We start from the raw sequence: 22,257 nt of genomic DNA on the forward strand, positions 1-22,257 counted from the left end.
TGTGTTTCCCGGACTGGGGTTTTGAACCAGTGTTGTCAGAATTTAGGAAAAAGAAATATGGTTGGCAAATTGTAAAAACAAAACAAGTCAGATGAACCTACGTATTTTGCATTTTGCATGAGCTCCTGAACGACATTTAAATCCTTGCATAATATTTTTAGTAACAATTAAATAATAATCCTATAGTAATGGAGAAAGCATGTTGGATCATATAGTTGCACGAATGTGTTTAACATTGCTTTTGTCTGCTAGCCGCAGAGATCGAGCACATCAGTGGGCTCTTCCAGGAGAAGCAGGCAGAGCTGCAGGCAGCCGTCCTGAGGGTGGATCAGCTCAGTCAGCAGCTGGAAGACCTGAGAAGAGGCAAAATGAATGGCCTGCAGACCCTCGGGGGTCAGGTGACCGGCACTGCTGCTCTGGAGCTCCGCAAACTCTACCAGGAGCTGCAGGTACTGCCACACATCTGATGGAAGAGATTGTTCAATGCTACGTTTCGGTCTATATCAACCTTCCTTTAAAAAACTTGTACTTGCTGTACTTGTACTTGTGTATTGCCGCTTCTTGTTGAATCGCTGAATGCCTCTTCTACTGTATGTCGCTTTGGACAAGATTGTTTGCTAAATGTAAATGTAAGCCTTTGGTCATATTGGTTTTAATAGAGGGCACTTTCCAAAAGTAGAGTGTTTGTAAAATTTATCAACAAATTGTAAGTGAAAGAGATTGATTCAGGTTTAAGGACATGATCAGTTTATCAGCCAAGTATTATTAACTATTCTTTCTGTATTGTTCTATATTGTGTGTATCCTGTTAATATAAATAATTTGAAAATAATAATAATGATGTTAATTTATACTAGCAATCATTTTAAATAGTGCATAAAAACACAGTTTAAAATGTATTTACAGCAATGATTGTTGCTTAAAACTTTACTGAATTTATGCATTTATCTTGTATAGACTGTTCAGGGACTTAAGCATAGATCTTGATTGATTATTATTCTGCCTATCTATTTCTGCCTGTCATTTCTTGCAGCAATGTTGTTTATTTTTCCTGTTCATCTCCTTCAGATTCGCAATAAGCTGAATCAGGAGCAGAACAGTAAGCTTCAGCAGCAGAAAGAGCTGTTGAATAAGAGAAACATGGAGGTGACACTGATGGACAAGCGTATCAATGAGCTCAGAGATCGACTTTACAAGAGAAAAGCTGAGGCACGTCAAAAGGAAAACCTTCCAGTAAGACCAGGGCTGCATCACTTGCTCATGATTTTTAGTCTTTATTTATTTATTTATTTATTTATTTATTTACTTACTTATTTATTTATTTATTTATTTATTTATTTAATATTTTTTAACCATTCTAGATATTTATATACTATATTTATATGTAGGACATTGAAGTAAGCTCATCATTTGTGTTTTGTTTCCTTATTGACATGTGTTCCTCTTTTATTTTCCTTTCCTGCAGCTGAATAGAGTAAACGGCCCTCCCTCTCCACAACCGGTCCCCGGAAACACTGGCCGTGTTGCTGCTGTGGGACCCTATATCCAGGTTCCTGTGCCAGGCAGGCAGGAGGGTTATGCTGTGCCGCCTGAACCCCTCAAACCTCAGTCACTTGGGGTCAACACCCAAGTCAACCATGCACGTTCAAAATCAGGTCAGTCCTTAAACACTGACTTATGCCATTTACACCAGACATTTACTTGCATTGAACTGCTGCCAAATAAATGGTACCCTTTACGTCTGGTTGTTTTTAGTTTTTGTAAGTCACTGTTAAAACTAATATATAAACTTTTATTAATATGTAAACTGAATATGAAGATGCTTTGATCACTTTTGATGAGTGGTAATCTGTGTTTAGGTCTTATACATCGGACTTCTGGTTACTAGCATATTGTCAGCATATTAGCACAAAGAAACGCTCTCTTAGCCTTAAGCAAACACCCACATTTAATTTTTAGGTTTAGCCAGCTATGATTGACCAAAAAAGTTGGCAACACTAAAATAATGGTAATATGTGTATTAAAGGTAAATAATACATGTTTTAAGGTTTTTGTTAACATTAATGTTATTTAAGTTAAATAGCATTAGTACATGCTAACTCACTGTACTTTATCTAATATTAACAAGCACACGTTTGGATTTTAATAATGCATTAGTTATTGTTAAACTATGATTAATAAATGCTCTTCAAGATTATTCATACTTGGTTAACGTTAGTAAATGCATTAATTATCCTGAATTAATTGTCTATTGTTCTAAAGTTTTGGCAAAAAGTTTTTCATAAAACTTAAATTTTTGAAAGATTTCTTCAGATTAGCTTATTTTATCCACCTGATACCTTATATATTTTGAGATAGACTATGTAACATCCAATCAGTTAGTTTGAAAGGGTGATTTCTGTCTAAAGTCGTAAGTATACTTCAGTTTTAATGCATGTAAAGTATATTCCACTGAAAAACTTGTGCATCCCCAACACTCAAAATTTTCAACTTGATAAAAGATTTAGAAATTTTCTAAACCTGAGAGCTCTTAGTTCACTTGTCTATTGTCGCCTTGTCATTTGTTGTTGGTTCTGTATGTGATTTCTCTGCCATCTTGTGGTCAAACTGATAATTGTCTAAAAGTAAAAAAAAAAAAAGTAATTACACTCTATACCAGAGGTTCCCAAACTTTTTAGTCTGAGAGCCCCAAAATAACAATTCTTTTGACCTGCTACCCCCACTATCGTTGAAGGTGGTTATAAACGTACAAAGATTGCACACAACGTGCACACACACCAGTAAGAACTATATAAACATGAGCATATTGACAACACAAAAAAGTGTGGCAGTCTAACAACCACAGCATTTTTTTTATAGTTATCATTCATTTGTTTAGGATATTTTGATTTGGAGATCATCTCCCATGTTTAGTTGTGGCCTATTTTTATGCATGTGAGTGCGTAAAGGTGTCAGAGTTTAACATTGTGCCGTAAAATCAATCTGATGCATCTGACTCTACTGCTGTGTCTTTAATATAACGTTAACAACCCAGGGGTTGCAATCCAATGGGAAAAAAAATCAAAAAAGGTTAAAAGCTTTTTATTTCTATGTTGTTTTTCATGTAAATATAAAATGCTATTTTATCTTCTTAAAGGCCCGTGCACACCCAGACGTTTTTTGCTTGCGTTTTCCGTCGAAGTTTACAGCCTCGTAACTAAAGTTAAGCTAACGTAACTACGTAACTAAAGTTAAGTCCATCAATGTGATCGTGCGTCCTAACACACAAAACGCCAGGCGCAAAAGCGTCATTTTTAAAAAACCGCCTCATGCTCATTTTTTTGTTTTGACATCCGGCATCAAAACCTTCTCCACCAATCAGATCGGCACTTTTGTTCACATGCACGGACCTGCTGAAGTTACCGTAAACAGCACTTGGAGGTGCTCAAGCACAAAACTGTCAATGCGAGCGCACATTGAAGAAGATGCCCAGAGTCGATATGAACGCGCAGCTGCTTATTGCTCTGGTAAACAAAAATAATTTCTTCATCGCTAGAGCAAGAGCTGCTGCTTGAACCATCCATGCTTGTTTGAGTCACCAGTAACTTTATAAACAAACATGTGAACTTCCTCTCCTCCTCTTCTTCTGTGTTATAAGCGGGTGTCAGAAGCTTAATGTTGTGCAGCACCATCTAACGTCAAAAGAGTGATTTAGCATACTCTTCTGCTTGACGCGAGTGAAAAGCGCTTGGGTTTGAACACAGAAAAACATCTCGTAAGCGCTGCCGATAAACGCAAACTAAAAATGTCCCGGTGTGTAGGAGCCTCAAGGATATGGATAAAATATAGTAATTCTAATAGTTTAATGATATATATATACATAGACTTTTGGATATCACCAAGCGACCTCTGTTCTTCGTCTCGCGACCCCCCCCCTTTGTAAACCACTGCTCTATATCAAAGGTCTCGAACTCAATTTCGGGAGGGCCGCAGCTCTGCACAGTTTTTCTCCAACTCTAATCAAACACAGCCAATCTAAGTGATCAATGTGTTCAAGACTACTAGAGACTACTACTACACTCTTATAGTAGTTCCTCGATTTAAATATCTTGTTTGTCATGGGGGGCATGCATGAAATGTTCCTGAATGAAAGTGAAAGTGCAAACTGCAGTTAAAGTTGACAAATTAATAATTTGGTAAATAATTTGATTATTGATGTCCTTGTAAACAGTCACTGTCTTTCTCCCCTGCGTCTGTGTTTGTTTTGCCTTCAGCGTGTGCCCAAACGGAAACTCCCATTTATATGCAAAACCTTCCCTCTTTCCGTCCCTTGACACTCCCACCTAAACAGAGCTGGACACACCCACTTTTTTCTAACTAGAGGTGTGAAAACACTCTGCTAAGACAGGGGGTGGTGTGAGTTGGAGGAAGTTAACTAAACTATGCAGTGCCAGGGCCCTCCAGGAATTGATTTTGAGACTATTGCTTGATGCTGATTGTAAGATTTGTGTCACGTGCACAACTTAGCATATGCTTTAAAACCGGAGTAAACTTTGGCCTTAATGCTCAGATTAAATGAGTTTTTAATAAAGTGATGCAGCATTCCTTTACAGAACATATAAGGCATCAGCAATGCCTATTTGAAGAGTATGAAAGCATGTGCATGATTTGGTACTTCTCTTAATGACCGTGGCATGTATCCCACCTCTTCTTACTGTGGGTTTCCCCTCTTCAGCGTATTTGTGAAGTTGATTTCTTGTTTTCTTCACTTCTAACCTCTTGTCCTTTCTGCTCTGTTGCTGTGCCTGTGTACGTGTGTGTCTTTTTTCTCTTTGCTGTCCATGTACTTTGATGTTGTGGGATTTGTGGGTAATTAGACGGAGTGAGAAAGCCCCCAGGCCCCTGGAAGGTCTCTGATTTAGACATCATAGTGGACCCCATTGCTCCACCCCCTCCAGAGCCCCGCCCAGGCCCTGGGGCTCCACCCCCTGCCACCTGCTCCGCTGCAGGGTCCGATGGCGCTTCTCGTGAGTGGGAAGGTGTCTAATGTGGAGGGCAGGAGGAACGGCCTTTGAACCTTATTCAGTGTAGTGAGCAGGATCAAAGCAGTCTGAATGACTGTACAAGAATAAAAGCAGAACACATCAAATACACAATGTCACACCAGTCAGATGTTTGTGAAGGAGCTGAAGATGCTGTTTTGGATCTTCATTAATTTGAAAAAACATGAATTTGAAATGAAGATCATGAATTTTTGAAGTTCATGCAGCTCAAGTGGGACTCAAAGGGGGACAAACCTGAGCTAAAACAATCTTAGGGTAATGTTAATTTTTAATTTTTTTACTCAATTCCTATGCCAAGAACATACACTATTCAACTGTTTTGGTTGGTAAGATTTTTTTATTTTTTATGCTTACCAAGGCTGGGTTTTATATTGAAAATGCAGTAAATATACTGTAATAATAGCATAAGAAAAACAGTACATATAGTGTAAAATTGCGAGCTATTCTTGTTATTATTTTGAACAGTTTTAAAATGTATATTAAAAGTGAATGCAAAGTTGATTTATTTCAATTCCTAGTGATTAATTCATTTCCAATATGCTGATTTGCTCACAAAGTATTTATCATATGCTATATTCCATGTCAGTTTTGATCAGATTATTGTGTTCATGCTAATTGAATACATTGGTTTAAGTCAGGGGTGTCCACACTCGGTCCTGGGGGGCCGGTGTTCCAGAGAGTTCAGCTCCTACACTAATCAAACACATGAACCAGCTAATTAAGCTCTTACTAGATGTACTACAAATATCCTGGCAGGTGTGTTAAAGCTGGTCGGAGCTAAACTCGGCAAGACACCGACCCTTCAGGACCAAGGTTTATGTTAAACCAATTGAGAAATCTTATTAACCGAAACTTGAATGGTAGTGAATTTTGTATTGGGTAAACTGATCACATTCAAAATGTCAATGTGATCGGATTTCAGATTTTTGGACTTTACGTGACTCAAATTGTGCATTTCTTACAGAGTTTATCCTTCAGTCTTCTAAACAATAGCCCCTTTCACACAGTAGCCCCTTTCACACATACAGACCTTTCCGGAAAATTGCCGGCAATTTTCCGGAAAGGTTGTATGTGTGAACAGGTCCTTTTTGAAAATACCGGTAAATTCATTCTGGCTATTTTCCGGAAAGAGAAGTTGTAACATTGCCGGCAATTTGCCGGAATGCTGCGCTGTGTGAACGCAGAAGGAAGATTCCCGTAATAAGCGCGTGCACGTCTAGAACGTGCTGACGTGAGACGTCTGCTTTAGCCAATCACAACAGTCAGACGCATTTACGTCCGCGCGGTTTGTGAGTAGAAAAGCCTTTGAATATTTTTCCAGACACATTTAGCTGCTAGAAGTTAGTCAGATCACGTTTATATGTTCTTCTTAATGCCAACTGTGTAAATAATCATCGATGAGATGCTTATGATAAGCCGTTGTTTGTTTACGTTCGTGTGCCTGTGAAACAGCCTGTGAGCGCCAGCACACGTACATATTATGAACATCTCGACATGCGAAAGTGATCCTGAGAAAGTTGTTCACAATATTGATCATCCACAGAGTTTGTAATTTAGCCAAATGTTTACAAATACAAGCGCAGCCGTTTAAAGCTCATTTGTGGTGAATGATGTCAGAATTTACCGGTATTTTGGAATGGATGTGTGAACGCTCTTTTCCGGAAAATTTCCGTAACGACCTCGCCTGTGTGAACAGCGCTTTTTTGAATATACCGGTAAAGTCTTTCCGGAAATTTTCCGGATATTTACCGGTATCACTGTGTGAAAGGGGCTAGTGATACCGGTAAATATCCGGAAAATTTCCGGAACTACTTTACCGGTATATTCAAAAAAACGCTGTTCACACAGGCGAGGACGTTACGGAATTTTTCCGGAAAAGACCATTCACACATCCATCGCAAAATGCCGGTAAATTCTGACATCATTAACCAGAAATGACCTCTAAACGGCTGCGCTTGTATTTGTAAACATTTGACTACATTACAAACTCTTCGGATGGATCAGTATTGAGTACAACTCCAATGAAAACATAGGGAAACACTTTGATATGTGTGTGCTGGCGCTATGGGCGCTCACGGGCACACGCAAAGCTTGAAGGTAAACAAACAACGGATTATCATAAACATTTTATCGATAATTATTTACACAGCATTAAGAAGGAACATAGAAACATTATCTGACTAACATCTAGCAGCTAAAGGTGTCTGGAAAAAATATTTAAAGGCTTTTATTCTCATAAACCGCGCGCACGTGAATGCGTCTGACTGTTGTGATTGGCTAAAGCAGGTGTCTCACGTCAGCCCGTTCTAGACGTGGACGCGCTTATTACGGCAATCTTCCTTCTGCATTCACACAGCGCAGCATTCCGGCAAATTACCGTTAATGTTACAACTTCTCTTTCCGGAAAATAGCCAGAACGAATTTACCGGTATTTTTAAAAAGGGCCTGTTCACACATACAACCTTTCCGGAAAATTGCCGGTAATTTTCCGGAAAGGTCTGTATGTGTGAAAGGGGCTAATAGCCCCTTTCACACAGTGATACCGGTAAATATCCGGAAAATTTACGGAACGACTTTACCGGTATATACAAAAAAGCGCTGTTCACACAGGCGAGGACGTTACGGAAATTTTCCGGAAAAGAGCATTCACACATCCATTCCAAAATACCGGTAAATTCTGACATCATTCACCACCAATGAGCTTTAAACGGCTGCGCTTGTATTTGTAAACATTTGACTAAATTACAGACTCTTTTGATGATCAATATTGTAAACAACTTTCACAGGATCATATTCGCATGTCGAGATGTTCATAATATGTGCGTCTGTAGGCGCTCACAGGCTGTTTCATGGGCACACGCAAAGCTTGAAGGTAAACAAACAACGGCTTATCATAAGCATCTTATCGATGATTATTTGCACAGTTGGCATTAAGGAGAACATATAAACGTGATATAAACGTGAAAAATATTCAAAGGCTTTTATTCTCACAAACCGCGCGGACGTAAATGCGTCTGACTGTTGTGATTGGCTAAAGCAGAAGTCTTACGTCAGCGCGTTCTAGACGTGCACGCGCTTATTCCGGAAATATTCCTTCTGCGTTCACACAGCGCAGCATTCCGGCAAATTGCCGGTAATGTTACAACTTCTCTTTCCGGAAAATAGCCAGAACGAATTTACCGGTATTTTCAAAAAGGGCCTGTTCACACATACAACCTTTCCGGAAAATTGCCGGTAATTTTCCGGAAAGGTCTGTATGTGTGAAAGGGGCTAATGAGAGTTGTTCAGTTACAGGTCCTGTGCATCTTTTAAAACCAGAGAGGGGGCAATTTTCTAGACCAAACATGGCTTTAGACAGAAGTCAAAATGGCAGGTTTTTGACTTGCAGTGGTATCTTTAATGATAGACTAGACTCCTCTGCCTGCTCAATTATACTCAATCTTCTTGATTTGCTCTTTACTGCAATTCAAAGAGTCAAAAGCTGCTGATCCTGTCTTTTAGGAATGTGTGTGTGTGTGTGTGTGTGTGTGTGTGTGTGTGTGTGTGTGTGTGTGTGTGTGTGTGTGTGTGTGTGTGTGTGTGTGTGTGTGTGTGTGTGTGTGTGTGTGTGTGTCTCTGTATGTGATTGTGTGTAAGAATGAAGTTGAGGTCGATGAAAGATCTCTGGAGTGAAAATGAATGTGTGTGCTGGCTTGAGATACTACCCGAATAAGGTTCACTGGGCTCTCTGCCTCATCCTCAGTACATTTAAACACACTAAATTACTGGTGTCCATTTCATCATCCTCTAACTTTCAGCTAACTTGACTTGAGCACAAAAATGTTCACACATAATACACTGTAGAGTGGTGGCTTAGTCAGTTTGCTTTACTCCTAACTCAGATCAGTCATATAGATCAGATTTCAAGCAAAATCATCAAGGTATCATTCGCTCAACTACATTGTAGAGCAGCATTATCTTGAAATGTAGTGTCATCCAAGCTGTTCTTGTAGATGTAAACTTACGTAAATCTCTGCATTCATAGCTGTTATACTTCATGTCTTTTAACTAAAGAACATAATTGGAAGTCATGTCTAATATATTAGCAATACAGTTTGCTATACTGCTCTAATAATAACTATGCTTGTGAAGAGCTCTGTCATGTCTAGTCTTGTGCTAAAGCTCCTTTTCTTTCCTTTTCCAGCAAATGATGCCGGTTGGCCTGCTCTTAATAAGAGCAACACGTCAGTCAAACCACCAGACTGGAAGGAGTCTGGAACGGACACGATCAGTAAAACCGCAGCACCCGCAGGTGCTCCTGCAGATAAGGTATATTGAGCTAACACCAGCATGCATACATGTATTGCTCTCTCATTATTTTACCACAATAAAATGCTTTATTGTGTCTTAAGATTCAGGATTCCAGCAAAATTGGTTCAGGTCCTCCTCCCAACAAGCCCCAACCTCCTCCATATGGAGCTCATACCAGCAACCACCCGCTCTCCTCTGCCAACTCTGGCTCCACCAGCTCTTTGGATCGCCGTAAGGATGTTCCTCTCCGGCCGGTGCCCAGCCTACCCAGTAACCCTCCACCGCCACCACCAGCCTGGCCACGTGTCCCGCCTGCACCCACCGGCTCATCCTCTCAACAGATCCAGCAGCGCATTTCTGTACCCCCAAGTCCAACCTTTCAGCCCAATCTACCCTTTTTCCCGCCTGGGGAGAGACCAGACCCTCCTCTGGCCGTAGCAGTGAGGCCGTTCATTCCAGATAAGGGTTCCAGACCACAGTCGCCACGAAAAGGCCCAGCCACCATGAACTCAAGCTCTATATACCACATGTACCTACAACAAGCAGCTCCCAAAAACTACCCTCTCAACATGAAGCCCGCAGTCAAAGCAGGTACACATTAGAAAAGCTTTCATTTCAGATTATAATCATTTACTGCTTGTACTGGCAGTTTGTGCTCTCTTCTCTTTGGGGTCTTTTTTTTTTTAACAGAGAATTGTGAGTTTGCTACCTCAGTCAAAATCACACAAAGATTTGTTCACTATAGCAATTAATAAAGGGTGTATAAATTCATACAGATTAACATATTTTTCACAAATTGCCTGTGTGAATAAATGAGGCCGGTCTCACTTTTGATATAATTCACAAATGCCTTCAAATCGCAAATGTTCACATTTAGAATTATTGCTGTCATAGCATTAAATTAATAATAAAACTTCTATAGCATCATATGGTACTTGAATAAAGCGCTATAAAAGTAAACTTGATGTAAATTAAATACAAGGATTTTTGATATGCAGCCAACCATTGAAAAATCCTCTCATTCAAACTCTAATCTACTCATTACAAAGAATGATCTATGCAGAAAATTATATTGGGTTAGAATTTAATTTAAAACTTTCTTGATAAAATTGTTGTGATTAGGAATATGTATTGACGCTAATTGACTGGCTGATACTGCTACTGCTTGCAAACACTAAAACTGTTTTTTTTTTTTTTTATCTGTCACATTAAGGCTTTATAATACAATGCATTTAATGCATTAAAAAGTGTACACTTAGGAGCAGAATTTTTTTTTTAAAAGTTAATTAAAAGATGAGAAAGCTGTTACATAACGTCAACAAGCTGTTGCATATAGTCAAATTTTACAGATTCAAGTAGAAAAGTATATTAATATCTTAACTAATATAATACCCTTTGTTATATTTTGATCTCTAAACATGTCTTTTTTTCTGATTTTGCCAACAGTCATGTTGGTCACAGGAAATGTAGCAGACATTTTACTTTACTTAAAAATCATGGTACACCTATGCAGATCAGAATGGTACAACCTCTGCTTCAATTTGAACCAGAAAATGGCCTTTTAATGTCTTTAAAGAAATCACAGTTAGGATTTTTGAATTATATTAAGATGTTAATTAAGAATCTCTAGATGCAACAAAACAGATTGATATACAGATGCCACATATTCCTTTTATGTTGACAGTGTCTTTAAGAAAGCACTGCTAAAGGCAAAAAAGGCTAAATATTATCAAAGAAACAGACAGCTTAGTCTTTTCTTCAGCTTAGTCTTTTTAATTCATCAGGAGTTGCCATAGAGTAATGAACCGCCAACTTATCCAGCATATGTTTTACGCAGTGGATTCTTTTTCCAGCTGTAATTCAGTACTAGGAAACATCCATTCACTCTCATTCACTCACATACACCAGGGCCAATTTGGTTTATTCAATTCACCTATACCACATGTTTTTGGACTGTGGGGGAAACCAGAGCACCCGGAGGAAACCCACGCAAACACGCGGAGAACTTGCAAACTCCACACAGAAATGCCAACTGCCTCCGCTAGGACTCAAACCACTGACCTTCTTGCTGTGAGGCAACAGTGCTTACAACTGAGCCTCCGTGTCACTCAGTTCCAAGAACATGTTCTGTGTAATGTTTTTTTCTTGACTGTCTTTTAATTCCTGAGTATGTTGTTGTTCATCTCTGCAGTGTATGGTAAGCCACTCCTGCCTCCCAGTTCGACGCCCCCCTCTCCCTTACCTTATGGGAGTTCAGGAGCTTTCCCTGCCCTTCAGGGACCCGGAGGAGACATGCTGGATTTTGAGCTGGACCTCGACGGTCAACTCATAGGCGTACCTGAACCACCTGCTCCCAGTGTGGACCACATCCCTCGACCCCTCAGCCCCACCAAACTCACACCCATGGTCCACTCACCCATGCGCTACCAGAGCGATGCCGAACTGGAGGTGTTGCGCAAGAAATTAGCCAATGCTCCACGGCCTCTTAAGAAACGCAGCTCAATTACGGAACCAGAAGGTCCCAATGGACCCAACATCCAGAAGCTTCTCTATCAGCGCTTCAACACCCTGGCTGGAGGGATGGAGGGAGGGATTGGTGGAGTGAGCGGACCTGGTGGAGTGACTCCATTCTACCAGCCTTCTGTCTCCACTGCTGAAATGATTTTTGATGTTGACAATGGTAATCCACCTTCAGAAATTCCAGCTGTGCCATCAGAGGGCGCTGTTGCTGAGGAAGTGGTCCTGCAAGGTGATGCCAACGATAATGAGCCCCCAGAAGAAGAGGCTGAGAGCATAAGCCCTCCAGCGCCAGAGCCATCAGAAGACAGTAACAATAATCCTGCTGAATCAATAGCCCTTTTGCCAAGTCCTGTAGCGGAGGCCAGCACTCCTGAAGAAGCAGACACATCTCTTTCATCACAGCCCACGGTCAGTCTGATCATTTATTTTAGGTTGCAGTTTATTTAGGTTTTATTTCCAGTGCTGAAAATGTGTTGGGATATTAGCAGTTATTTTAGTGTGTTTTTTTACAATTTTTATTTATGAAGCATATCTAAAACAACCAGTTGAAAAGTACGAAAGTAAAATTACTTACAGCAGTAATAATCATGAATTACTATTGTTAGTTTATTTTGATTTGTGTATTATCATTTCAATAGTCCTAAATTTTGTTACTATAAAGATACTGTTCAATTAATGCATTGTGTTATAATATGCAGTAAAAGATAAATGAGCAATATTGCAAGAGTAGCAGTGCGATATGGCTGTAAATCGGCACTGGTGGGAGGCATGTGCTGGCACAAGGCTGCAGACCAAGTGCCTTAGTGTCCCACAAGTGATGATATACAGTCATATTGCATTGCTTTGAGTGTGATATTGCGTTTATGCAACAGTTCGACAGAGTGGGCAACACAAAATACACACATTCCTGATATTTGAGTCCCATCTCACACTCAATACACTACAATTACGATGGTATAAATACAGCACTACAACATACAAAAGAGAGAGATCGACTTAGAAAGTCACTTACTGGTTTAATAATGTTTTGATCAGCTGTAGTTTAAAATTACGCATTTTTTGTCTTTTAAAGACTTAAGTGGTCTCTGTCACCATCTCGTGGATGAACAGCGTCCAACCGTTTTTGCACTGCTCCGTATGACAGGCTGATGGATGTTGATGCGATGTATCTCCAAAATGATAAATATTTAAAATAGGTACTATCCTTATAAATAAACTGCATAGATGCAATCTAAACAACTATAATTTAACCTAAAAAGCCTAAAAAGTACACTATGTTGTCCAACAGCTGCAATATGTCAAATTGTAGTGAGGTTATTGATCTGTCACTTTATGTGGGCGGAGTAATACAGAAGAGTGAGGAGGCTGAACGATTCCTGATATTGCAGAATATCGCACTGCTATCAGCCAATCAGATTCGAGAATCAGAAAGAACTGTTGTATAAATAGCATTTAGTAACTTTAACTAATAACTTAAGTCAAAATATTGTGTGTAATTCATATGTAGTATACTGCACTACAGTTCAAAATTTAATCCATTTCTTTGTTATATTTATACTGTAATTTAGCACGGTTGCATTATATTATTTAAATAGAACAATAAAAACATGTAAAATGCTACTGTACATTTCTATTTTAAATACTGTAACTGTTCTTTCATTACATTTTTATGCTGTTCAAAAAAATCTGAAAATGATATCAGCAATTTCACCTAATATATTAACCGTTTTCAACACTGAAAGTACATTTTGGAAGAGGACCTAAAGATTGGAGTAATGGCTGCAAAATTCAACCTTCTTTTACTGTATTTGATTATTTTTATGATTTTTATTAAATTAAGGCAGTCTTTGTAAGCAGTTCTTCAGAAAAATTCACCTCAATCTTCACCTTTAACAGACACAAACAGTGGCACAGTTTCTGTGTTTTTTTTTTGTTTTTATTTTTTGAGAAATCTGTATTTCCTGTATCAGGAAATCTTTATTAATTCCAGTAATATTATTGAATATGAAAATGTTTATGTGATTTATGTACAATACATTTTGCGAAGTGATATTTTCAGTCTTAGATATATAATGGTACATACAGAGCCCAGTATAATTAAGTACACCCTATTTTGAAAATGAATATTTGTATCCATTTTTCAGTAAACATAGGCAAGGTATTTTGGTGCATTTAAACAAAACAAATTTATTAAACAGATGTATTTATTCAAATAATATTTTAGTCACCATAAATATTTAGAAATTGAAAGATAATACAATTAAATTCAAGCAAAATATTGCAAAAAAAAAATACAAGCTACAAAAATTCAACTTCATTTTTCAGGTTTTTTTTGCTTCTCTTCATTTTTCTTCTTTTTTATTTATTTATTTATATTTAATATTTTTCTATAACATATAAGTTTGGGTGTACTAGTTTTTGGACCGTTATCGTAAGTTTATTTGTAAAGTTTTGAGTTACTATATTCTCAACATCATTCCATATAAATCCATATATATATATATATATATAGATGTGTGTGTGTGTGTGTGTGTGTGTTTTACAAAATATCAAAATATCGAAAAAGCAATATATTAAAAGCAGTATATTAGCAAAAAATGTCTACTAATATGATGTCTGCTTTTAGCCTGCTAATAATTCATGTCTTCAACAGGGCAAACGCACTAATCTAAAGAAGCCTGACTCTGAGCGGACAGGACACGGCCTCAGAGTGAAGTTCAACCCACTCGCTCTGCTGCTGGATGCCTCGCTGGAGGGCGAGTTTGACCTTGTACAGAGAATAATCTATGAGGTATGTATAGGCTTATTCTGTGTTTGTAAACAGCGATGGGCATATTTGGTGGGGGGAGCAGAGCTGGTGGCAGAAAATCACTTTGCAAAAAGAGCAGTACCAACAAACATCATGTAAACAGTTATAAGCAAGTATGTACAATGTTCTTTTGCAACATTCACATTGATTACAGCAAAGTGGTAATGAGAACATACATGAACGAGTATAAAACGTAATGTATTCACATAAATAACCAATGTTAGAACCTAAAATTCCAGATGACATCAGTCACTCAATAGCATATTAATAATCTTAAAGAGGTTTGATATGTATTAATTAGATTACAAGCCTACTTTGTGCTTTTGTCATGTCGTGTCACTTCCTCAATGACTCTATATTCTATAAATAAATAATTTAGAATATATTTTTTTTACATTTCTACTAGGAATGTGAGATTTGGGGAGAATATCTAATTGTGATTTATTTATTTTATTTTAATTCTTAGTTTTTAGATTTATTAAAAAAAATTTATACAGATATTGCGATTTAGATTTGATTTGTGATTTAATTTTTTAGGCAAGCTTCAGCTCGATATTCTATATCGTAGTTTCTTACTGCTTAAATGCATTGAGTGTTAGTTTTAAAAAAAGAACTGAAAAGATATTAACTAACTCCAACATTTATTCAAAGTTGTTTATAAATATTCAAAAAAATGAAACACTTATTTTTCTCTAGAGCAAACGGTAATGAGTTATGGTATTAGTTATCTCCTGGTGCCTTCGTGATGTTTTTTCATGATATAGATCAGTTGCAAACAACTCTGAAATTGTACTTTGCTGTTGCTAGCTACCAGATTGAGTGTCACTGGCCGTACTTTTGGTTGACTTTTTAGCAAGACACCCCTCATATAGCCTGTGGTGCTTTTTTTTTTAGGTGCTGGTTGTTGGATTTCCTAGTGCTGGCAACAATTCGGCAACAGCTCTTACAAATGGCCTGTTTTTGTTCGGTGTCTGTGACTTTGAAACCAAAATAATCCCATATTACAAACATGCTGTTTTTTTTTATATTAATTCGTCTGTTAATGCTTCTAATGCGGCAGACATCATCATCCCACTTGTCCGCAATTTCATGTTTGTTTGTTTTATTGTGGGTTTACTTAATAGATTGGTTGCACAATTCTGATTGGGTAGAACAAAAGTGTGCTCACTCAATTGGCTAGTTAGACTGTCAAACACAGACAGTAGTCAAGCATTTGCTTTGAGTGGGGGAAATTATACGATACATATATATATTTCATATCACAGCTAATTCATATTAGCTAATCGCAACTTTTCTAATAGCGATTGTATTTAGATTTCGATTAATCGCACAGCCCTGATTCCTACTCTGACATACAACAGCACAAGAATACATTTTGGGGGTTGACTAGATTCAATCACAGATGTTTTGTTTCCACTGTTTTTTTGAAGCAATCACAATGTTGACTCCAAGTGTTTCTATATTTACATGGTGTAGTGAACTATTCTAACACGCTAGTTAATTTTGATAGATTTTTATTAACCATTTTGTGTTTAATTTCTATAATTTCACAGGTCGACAATCCCAGCACTGCTAACGATGAGGGCATCACACCTCTTCATAACGCTGTGTGTGCTGGACACCACCATATCGTCAAGTTTCTTCTGGACTTCGGTGTTAATGTGAACGCATCAGACAGTGATGGCTGGTAAGGACACTGTGAAAGAGATCGATCAGTCGGTTCTAATTAACAGGCATTCAGGAGATTGACTCCCTGATTTATGTGTGTAGGACGCCCTTGCACTGTGCCGCCTCCTGCAACAGTGTACACCTGTGTAAGCTGCTGGTGGAGTCTGGCGCAGCTATTTTTGCCACCACCATCAGTGATGTGGAGACGGCAGCAGACAAATGCGAGGAGATGGAGGAGGGCTACATACAGTGCTCGCAGTTTCTCTATGGTGAGAAGATTTTTGCTTTTCCTTTGTGAAGTAGAGATGTGTTGTAATATAGCTGTTTTGTTTTCTTTTCAAGTCCACTTGAACTGGAAGCTGCTTTATATATATATATATATATATATATATATATATATATATATATATATATATATATATATATATATATTGTGACGCAGTTCCTAGAGAAACGGAATATTAAATGACCAAACAGTGGGCGTGGCTTGTTTTATCTACTGTGAGCTGATTGGATGTAGTAAAGTAGGCATTTGATTCAGACAGATTGGGAAAAGGGTTTTCAGAGATTTATTACAACCTAACAGATTCCTCCTTCTCACCATTTCTGTTTGTTGTCAAAACTGACAGTTGGAGCAGCCTAGTTAAATATGTCAGACACTTTCAATTCCGAAGATATACGTAATCTTACAAATTACTGATGAAACAAACAGGAAGTGCATTTTCAGATTTCAATTAAATACTACACAGGCTAACAATTTTTTTTTATAACATGCACAGATGAATTGTTCACCACAAAACTAGCAATGTGAGCTAACAAGATCATATGATTAGTTTTGACTTCATGGGGGCTTAAACTACGTGTAAATTGGCAGTATCAAGTATATCTCACATTTAAAAAATAAATAAATAAAGCAAAGATGTTTTTGTATGCAAAGATGTTTTGTGCATTCACGATCATGAAAAAGCCACTTTGAATGAGTTTACCAGCACTTACAATTTAGAGGGTGTCTACGAGGTTTAGTCTTAAATTGCTAAAGCTAAATTTTAGGCCTTAAAAAGTCTTAAGTTTACCAAAAATTTTAAAGGTCTTAAATTTATATAGGTCTTTATTTTCCTATGTCTATGAAAAGTTACTAATTTAGGCTCAATCCATCCAATAACCAGGAATTTTTTAACAAATAGTTTAATTTTTAACTCTATTTAACAATATAGTTTATTTGTCTTCCTTACAATAACAGCATTGTTGTGCATGTATTTAGCTTTTTTTTTTTAAAGAAATGTTGTAAAACCAGAGTTTTCTTGTTTTGACATGTTATTTGAAATATGTGGCTAAGAAATAACTAAATTTGACCTTTTTGCCAGAGATAGTCAAAATCTTTTCCTTTTCTGTTAGAAAAAACATCAATAGTGTTTAGCAAAGTAAATAAGTCTGAAATATTAAATAGCGTTAATAATAGTCTTAAAATGTGTTTATGAAACCTGCATAAACCCTGAATCAAATTGCAGGTGTGTGTTCCTGCATGGTTTTTTTCTCAGTATGATATAGTAAAATTGCTACAGCAAGAGTGACTTGTTTAAACATCTGTATTAAGAAAATGGCTTAATATAAAGCAATGCTTTACTGTCATTTTAAACATCATTAAATAAATAAAGAAATGAGCTATGGTAACTTTATTTAACCTTGGACCACTAATCTCGATCAAGTTTGGATTTTGGCCCTCAGTAAGAAAGTATGGGCAGTGCACTCCAGTTATAGATGGATGGATTGATAGATATGTGTGTGTATATACAGTAGTAACAATGTGAAGTGGATCAAAAAATATTTTCAAAGTTCACAAAAAAGTTTTAGACTTATTTTGGGGTCCACTTCAGATGTTGACTACTGTATATTTATGACTCAGTACTTTAATATTATGTGTATTTTAATTTGTCTTTACAGGTGTTCAGGAGAAGTTGGGTGTGATGAATAAGGGAATGGTGTACGCGCTGTGGAATTACGAGGCTCAAAGTGCAGATGAGCTTTCATTTCAGGAGGGAGATGCCATTACTGTCCTGCGGCGAAAAGATGACTCTGAGACAGACTGGTGGTGGAGTAAACTCAACGACAAAGAGGGCTATGTGCCACGCAACCTACTAGGGGTACGTTACACTTTAAATCAATTGTTTATATATTCATTCATTTTCTTTTCGGCTTAGGCCCTTTTAATAATCAGGGATCGCCACAGCGGAATGAACCGCCATGTTATCAAGCATTTTTTTATGCAGCGGATGCCCTTCCAGCCACAAAACAACACTGGGAAACCCATACACACTTAAACTATTGCATTAACACACACCGGCCAAATTAGTTTATTCAATTCACCTATAGCACATGTCTTTGGACTGTGGGGGAAACCGGAACAGCCGGAGGAACCCACGCGAACACTGGGAGAACATGCAAACTCCACACAGAAATGTCAACTGATCCAGCCAGGGCTCAAACCAGCGACTTTCTTACTGTGAGGCGATTGTGCTACTCACTGTGCCACCATGCTGCCCCTGTTTATATATATATCAAAACACAATTGATTACTGACATATTAATCATCTATAATTATAATCGCCATATCACAATCAATAAAATTATACATTTGTTTTCATCTCTCCATAGCTGTACCCAAGGATAAAGCCACGTCAGCGGTCTCTGGCGTAACCCTGGTTAACGACTGGACTTCATATATTGAGGTGTTCGGCCTCCGTCTTTCACCTCTATGTGCCACTTGGGTGACAGAAGGGGTGAAGCTGCTAAACCCTGAACCTGGAGGCACAACCGACCGCATTACCCACAAACACTCTCTCCAGCAAACAGCAGGCCAAACAAGCAGCCTCAGGTCTCTGGCTCTGACCCCGTCAGCCTCCGTGTCTCCCACTCCACTCCTCACGCTTTCTTATATCCATGTAAAGTGTATCATAGCTGTACATCATCCCTTGGGGATCAAGCACTAATCACTTTGACGAGAGCTTTCCTTTATTTCTACTTACCCATGATGCTTTGCTGAGGGGAACGGCTCTTTGTCGGGGAGAAAATTCAGTATACTTTGATTTGAACTGGATGAACTGATTTTATGTAAACAAAGGCCTTAAAGAGACAGTTTACCCAAAAAACAAAACCTTGTGTTTGTTTTAACTTTGCAAAATTCTTTCTGTGGTATTTTGAAGAACGTTGGAAATCCCAGCCATTGACTTCAGTAGTATTCTATGGATGCCAATGGGAAAGACTCAAACTTTCAGAACCACTTGAGAGAGAAAATGGTAAGTGACTTAATTTTAGGGTGAACTGTCCCTTTAAGTGACTCTTACAAACAAGTGTATAAACTGGAAGTATATGAGAGCAGAGAACAAAAGGATCCATAGTTTGTATAGAACAATTATTCTGATCTATGACTGACAAGTACCATACACGTACGGGCATGTATATGATTCATAAAGGTGTATATGAGCGAGCGTATGGGATTTCTGTATGTTACGAGTGTGATTTTTCCTTTTTTTTTTTCACTGCAGCGAGTGTCATACAGAAGTGTGAGGAGTTTTTTCACAGCATGAGTGTTTTGAAGAGAGTGTGTAGATGAAATCAGCAAGTATTTAGCCTGCAGAAACTGACACTGTACGTTATGGTCAGTTTGTTGGCTATGGTGAGTTTGACCAGACTGAAAGTTCTTTTGCATTTATTTTACACTTTATTTTGATTGTTGATTTATATTATACCAGCTCATTCCACTACACTCCTGTTTTTAGTCATGTGAGATGATTTTTATATTCTGCCGATGAGGCAGTGAAGAGCTTTATTGTGGAGTTCAACCTTGTAAATAAACTGATGAGAGAGGAGACGTGCTTGACTCAATGCTGTTAGACTAAACTGCCCGTGTGGGCCTCTGTGAAATACAGTACAGACTCGCACCTTGTGTTCAATACATGTGCACAATAAAATGAAATGAGTCGTTGCAGAAAATCATTTCCCCTTGTGCTTTCCTCGGTGTCTTTGTTTCTGCATGTGAACTACATTTCAACTTACTTTGACACTTTTAATGGCATAAAAAATGGCATTTTTGTCTTGCTGCACCCTGCGCCCTATTGACATCTTACTAAATTAATAAATTGGTCTAAATGATAAAAGTTATATAGCTAAAATGCTTCAAAACAACTCATTTTTTAGTAACATTATTCAGATAACACTGATTATCAGTGGTGGAAAAAGAGTGCTGAAAAATCATACTTTAAAAATCAGTAAAAGTACCATTACTTGCCTAAAAATGTAGTGCAGGAAGACTAAAAGTATCTGTTGTAAATATTACTTAAAGTATGAGTAAAAAGTAAACCTTTCAAACAAACTCGTGTAATGAGTAGTGAGTATTACACTGTGAAAAGCTAATGCATTTACATGTCATTTGCAAATGTGTGTAAACGTAACATTCTGTAGTGCATTTAGTTATTGCCCAGCAGGCACACAACATCATAAGACGTTATTATTAGGTTAGATATAGGTTGTGACGTTAGTTGACCAAAATTCAATGTCTGGCCAGCGTCTAAGGACAACATTATTTTGATGTCCTATAATGTTGATATTTAGTTGATTTTAGATTGTGATAGAAACTGAATATTGACGTCAAATACTGACATTTATTTGTCAGGTATGGCTGCATCCAAAATCCAATGTCTGATAGACGTCAAAGTGGTAACGTCCACACATTGTCAAGCTGTAACATCATTAGACGTTAGTATTTGGTTGATTTTTAGGTTGGCTGCTGGACATGACCTGACGTTGGGTTATGTGACATCAACCCAACTTTTATTTCCAAACAAAATGACGACGTTGGTGTACAACGTCAATCTGACTTCAAGTCAATGTCCTGTGCCTGCTGGGAGTTAAAGGCCATTTCAGTCATCGGACAGTAAACATCCATCATTTTCTCATCAGTGACATGCATCTAAACCAGGGGTGGGCAAACTCAGTCCTGGAGGGCCGCTGTCCTACACCGTTTAGCTCCAACTCTAATCAAACACCTGCCTATACATTTCTATTAATCCTGAAGACACTGATTAGCATGTGCAGGTGTGTTTGATTAGTGTTGAAGCTAAAGTCTGCAGGACACCAGCCCTACAGGACCGAGTTTGCCCACCCCTGAACAGGTCAATGCATGAAAAGATTTTGGACGTCTTCTCGGAAACTTTAATGCTTCCAAACAGTTTGCTCCAATTTTAAATTGCCCATGTCTTATGGTAGTTCATGCGATTTACCTTCTATGTTTGATTTGATTGGACGGGAATCACAGGACTGATTTTTCTAATCCCCATAGAGAGGAAAAAATTGTGACTGCAGGTTGAAGTAGTGGAGAAAAAGTATTAATACACCACTGAAAATGTAATCAAGGGAAAGTAAAAGTATTTTTAAAACAACTTAGTAAATTACACTTTCTGAGAATAACTACTCAATTACAGTAGTTTAATTGTAATTTGTTACTTTACACCACTGCAGATTAAAGAAATACAGTCAGTCGGATGAAACCACATGAGAAATTGCCCACACTATGCCCTATGAGTAGGTAGTCCCATTACATCATGTAACATCACAATAGCTAGTTAACAAACAAAAGTTCCATCAGGTTAGATAATACCCACAATAATGCTGCAATGTGATGACGCTAAATGAATTCCTCGTCTCACAAGAAGGTGGCGTGGTGCCTACGGCTGAAACGTCTTTCCGAATATTTTTATGTAGGTACAGCTTTTCTTGTTGATTGATTATTAAATAGTTACATCAAGGTTTATTTCTGCCCCCCTACATAACGGAGTTAAAGATTGATGTTCATTATTAAGACACTTATTCTCTTCTCTTGCAGAATTTGATCAAATGCGCATGTTTGCTCGGTCAATCAACTGATTCATTAACA

General features: G+C 37.9%; 1 protein-coding gene across 17 annotated transcripts in view; it reads left to right on the forward strand.

Annotated features, from left to right (window-relative positions):
- The window catches only part of ppp1r13bb (protein phosphatase 1, regulatory subunit 13Bb), an 84,824-nt gene extending 64,506 nt beyond the window's left edge, over positions 1-20,318 (forward strand). For 3 of the 17 annotated variants that reach the window (XM_009294642.4, XM_009294640.5, XM_009294643.5), the window contains 12 exons: positions 253-449; positions 1,068-1,232; positions 1,465-1,654; positions 4,856-5,005; positions 9,225-9,349; positions 9,433-9,922; positions 11,523-12,259; positions 14,505-14,642; positions 16,214-16,347; positions 16,431-16,597; positions 18,270-18,469; positions 18,981-20,318. In XM_009294642.4, the coding sequence (XP_009292917.1) occupies positions 253-449; positions 1,068-1,232; positions 1,465-1,654; positions 4,856-5,005; positions 9,225-9,349; positions 9,433-9,922; positions 11,523-12,259; positions 14,505-14,642; positions 16,214-16,347; positions 16,431-16,597; positions 18,270-18,469; positions 18,981-19,022 (2,735 nt within the window). In that variant the 3' untranslated portion in view covers positions 19,023-20,318. 17 annotated transcript variants of the gene reach the window in all.
- Positions 20,319-22,257: the final 1,939 nt, after the last annotated feature.

The sequence above is a fragment of the Danio rerio genome, chromosome 20, assembly GCF_049306965.1.
Source record: "Danio rerio strain Tuebingen ecotype United States chromosome 20, GRCz12tu, whole genome shotgun sequence".
Classification (NCBI taxonomy): Eukaryota; Metazoa; Chordata; class Actinopteri; order Cypriniformes; family Danionidae; genus Danio; species Danio rerio.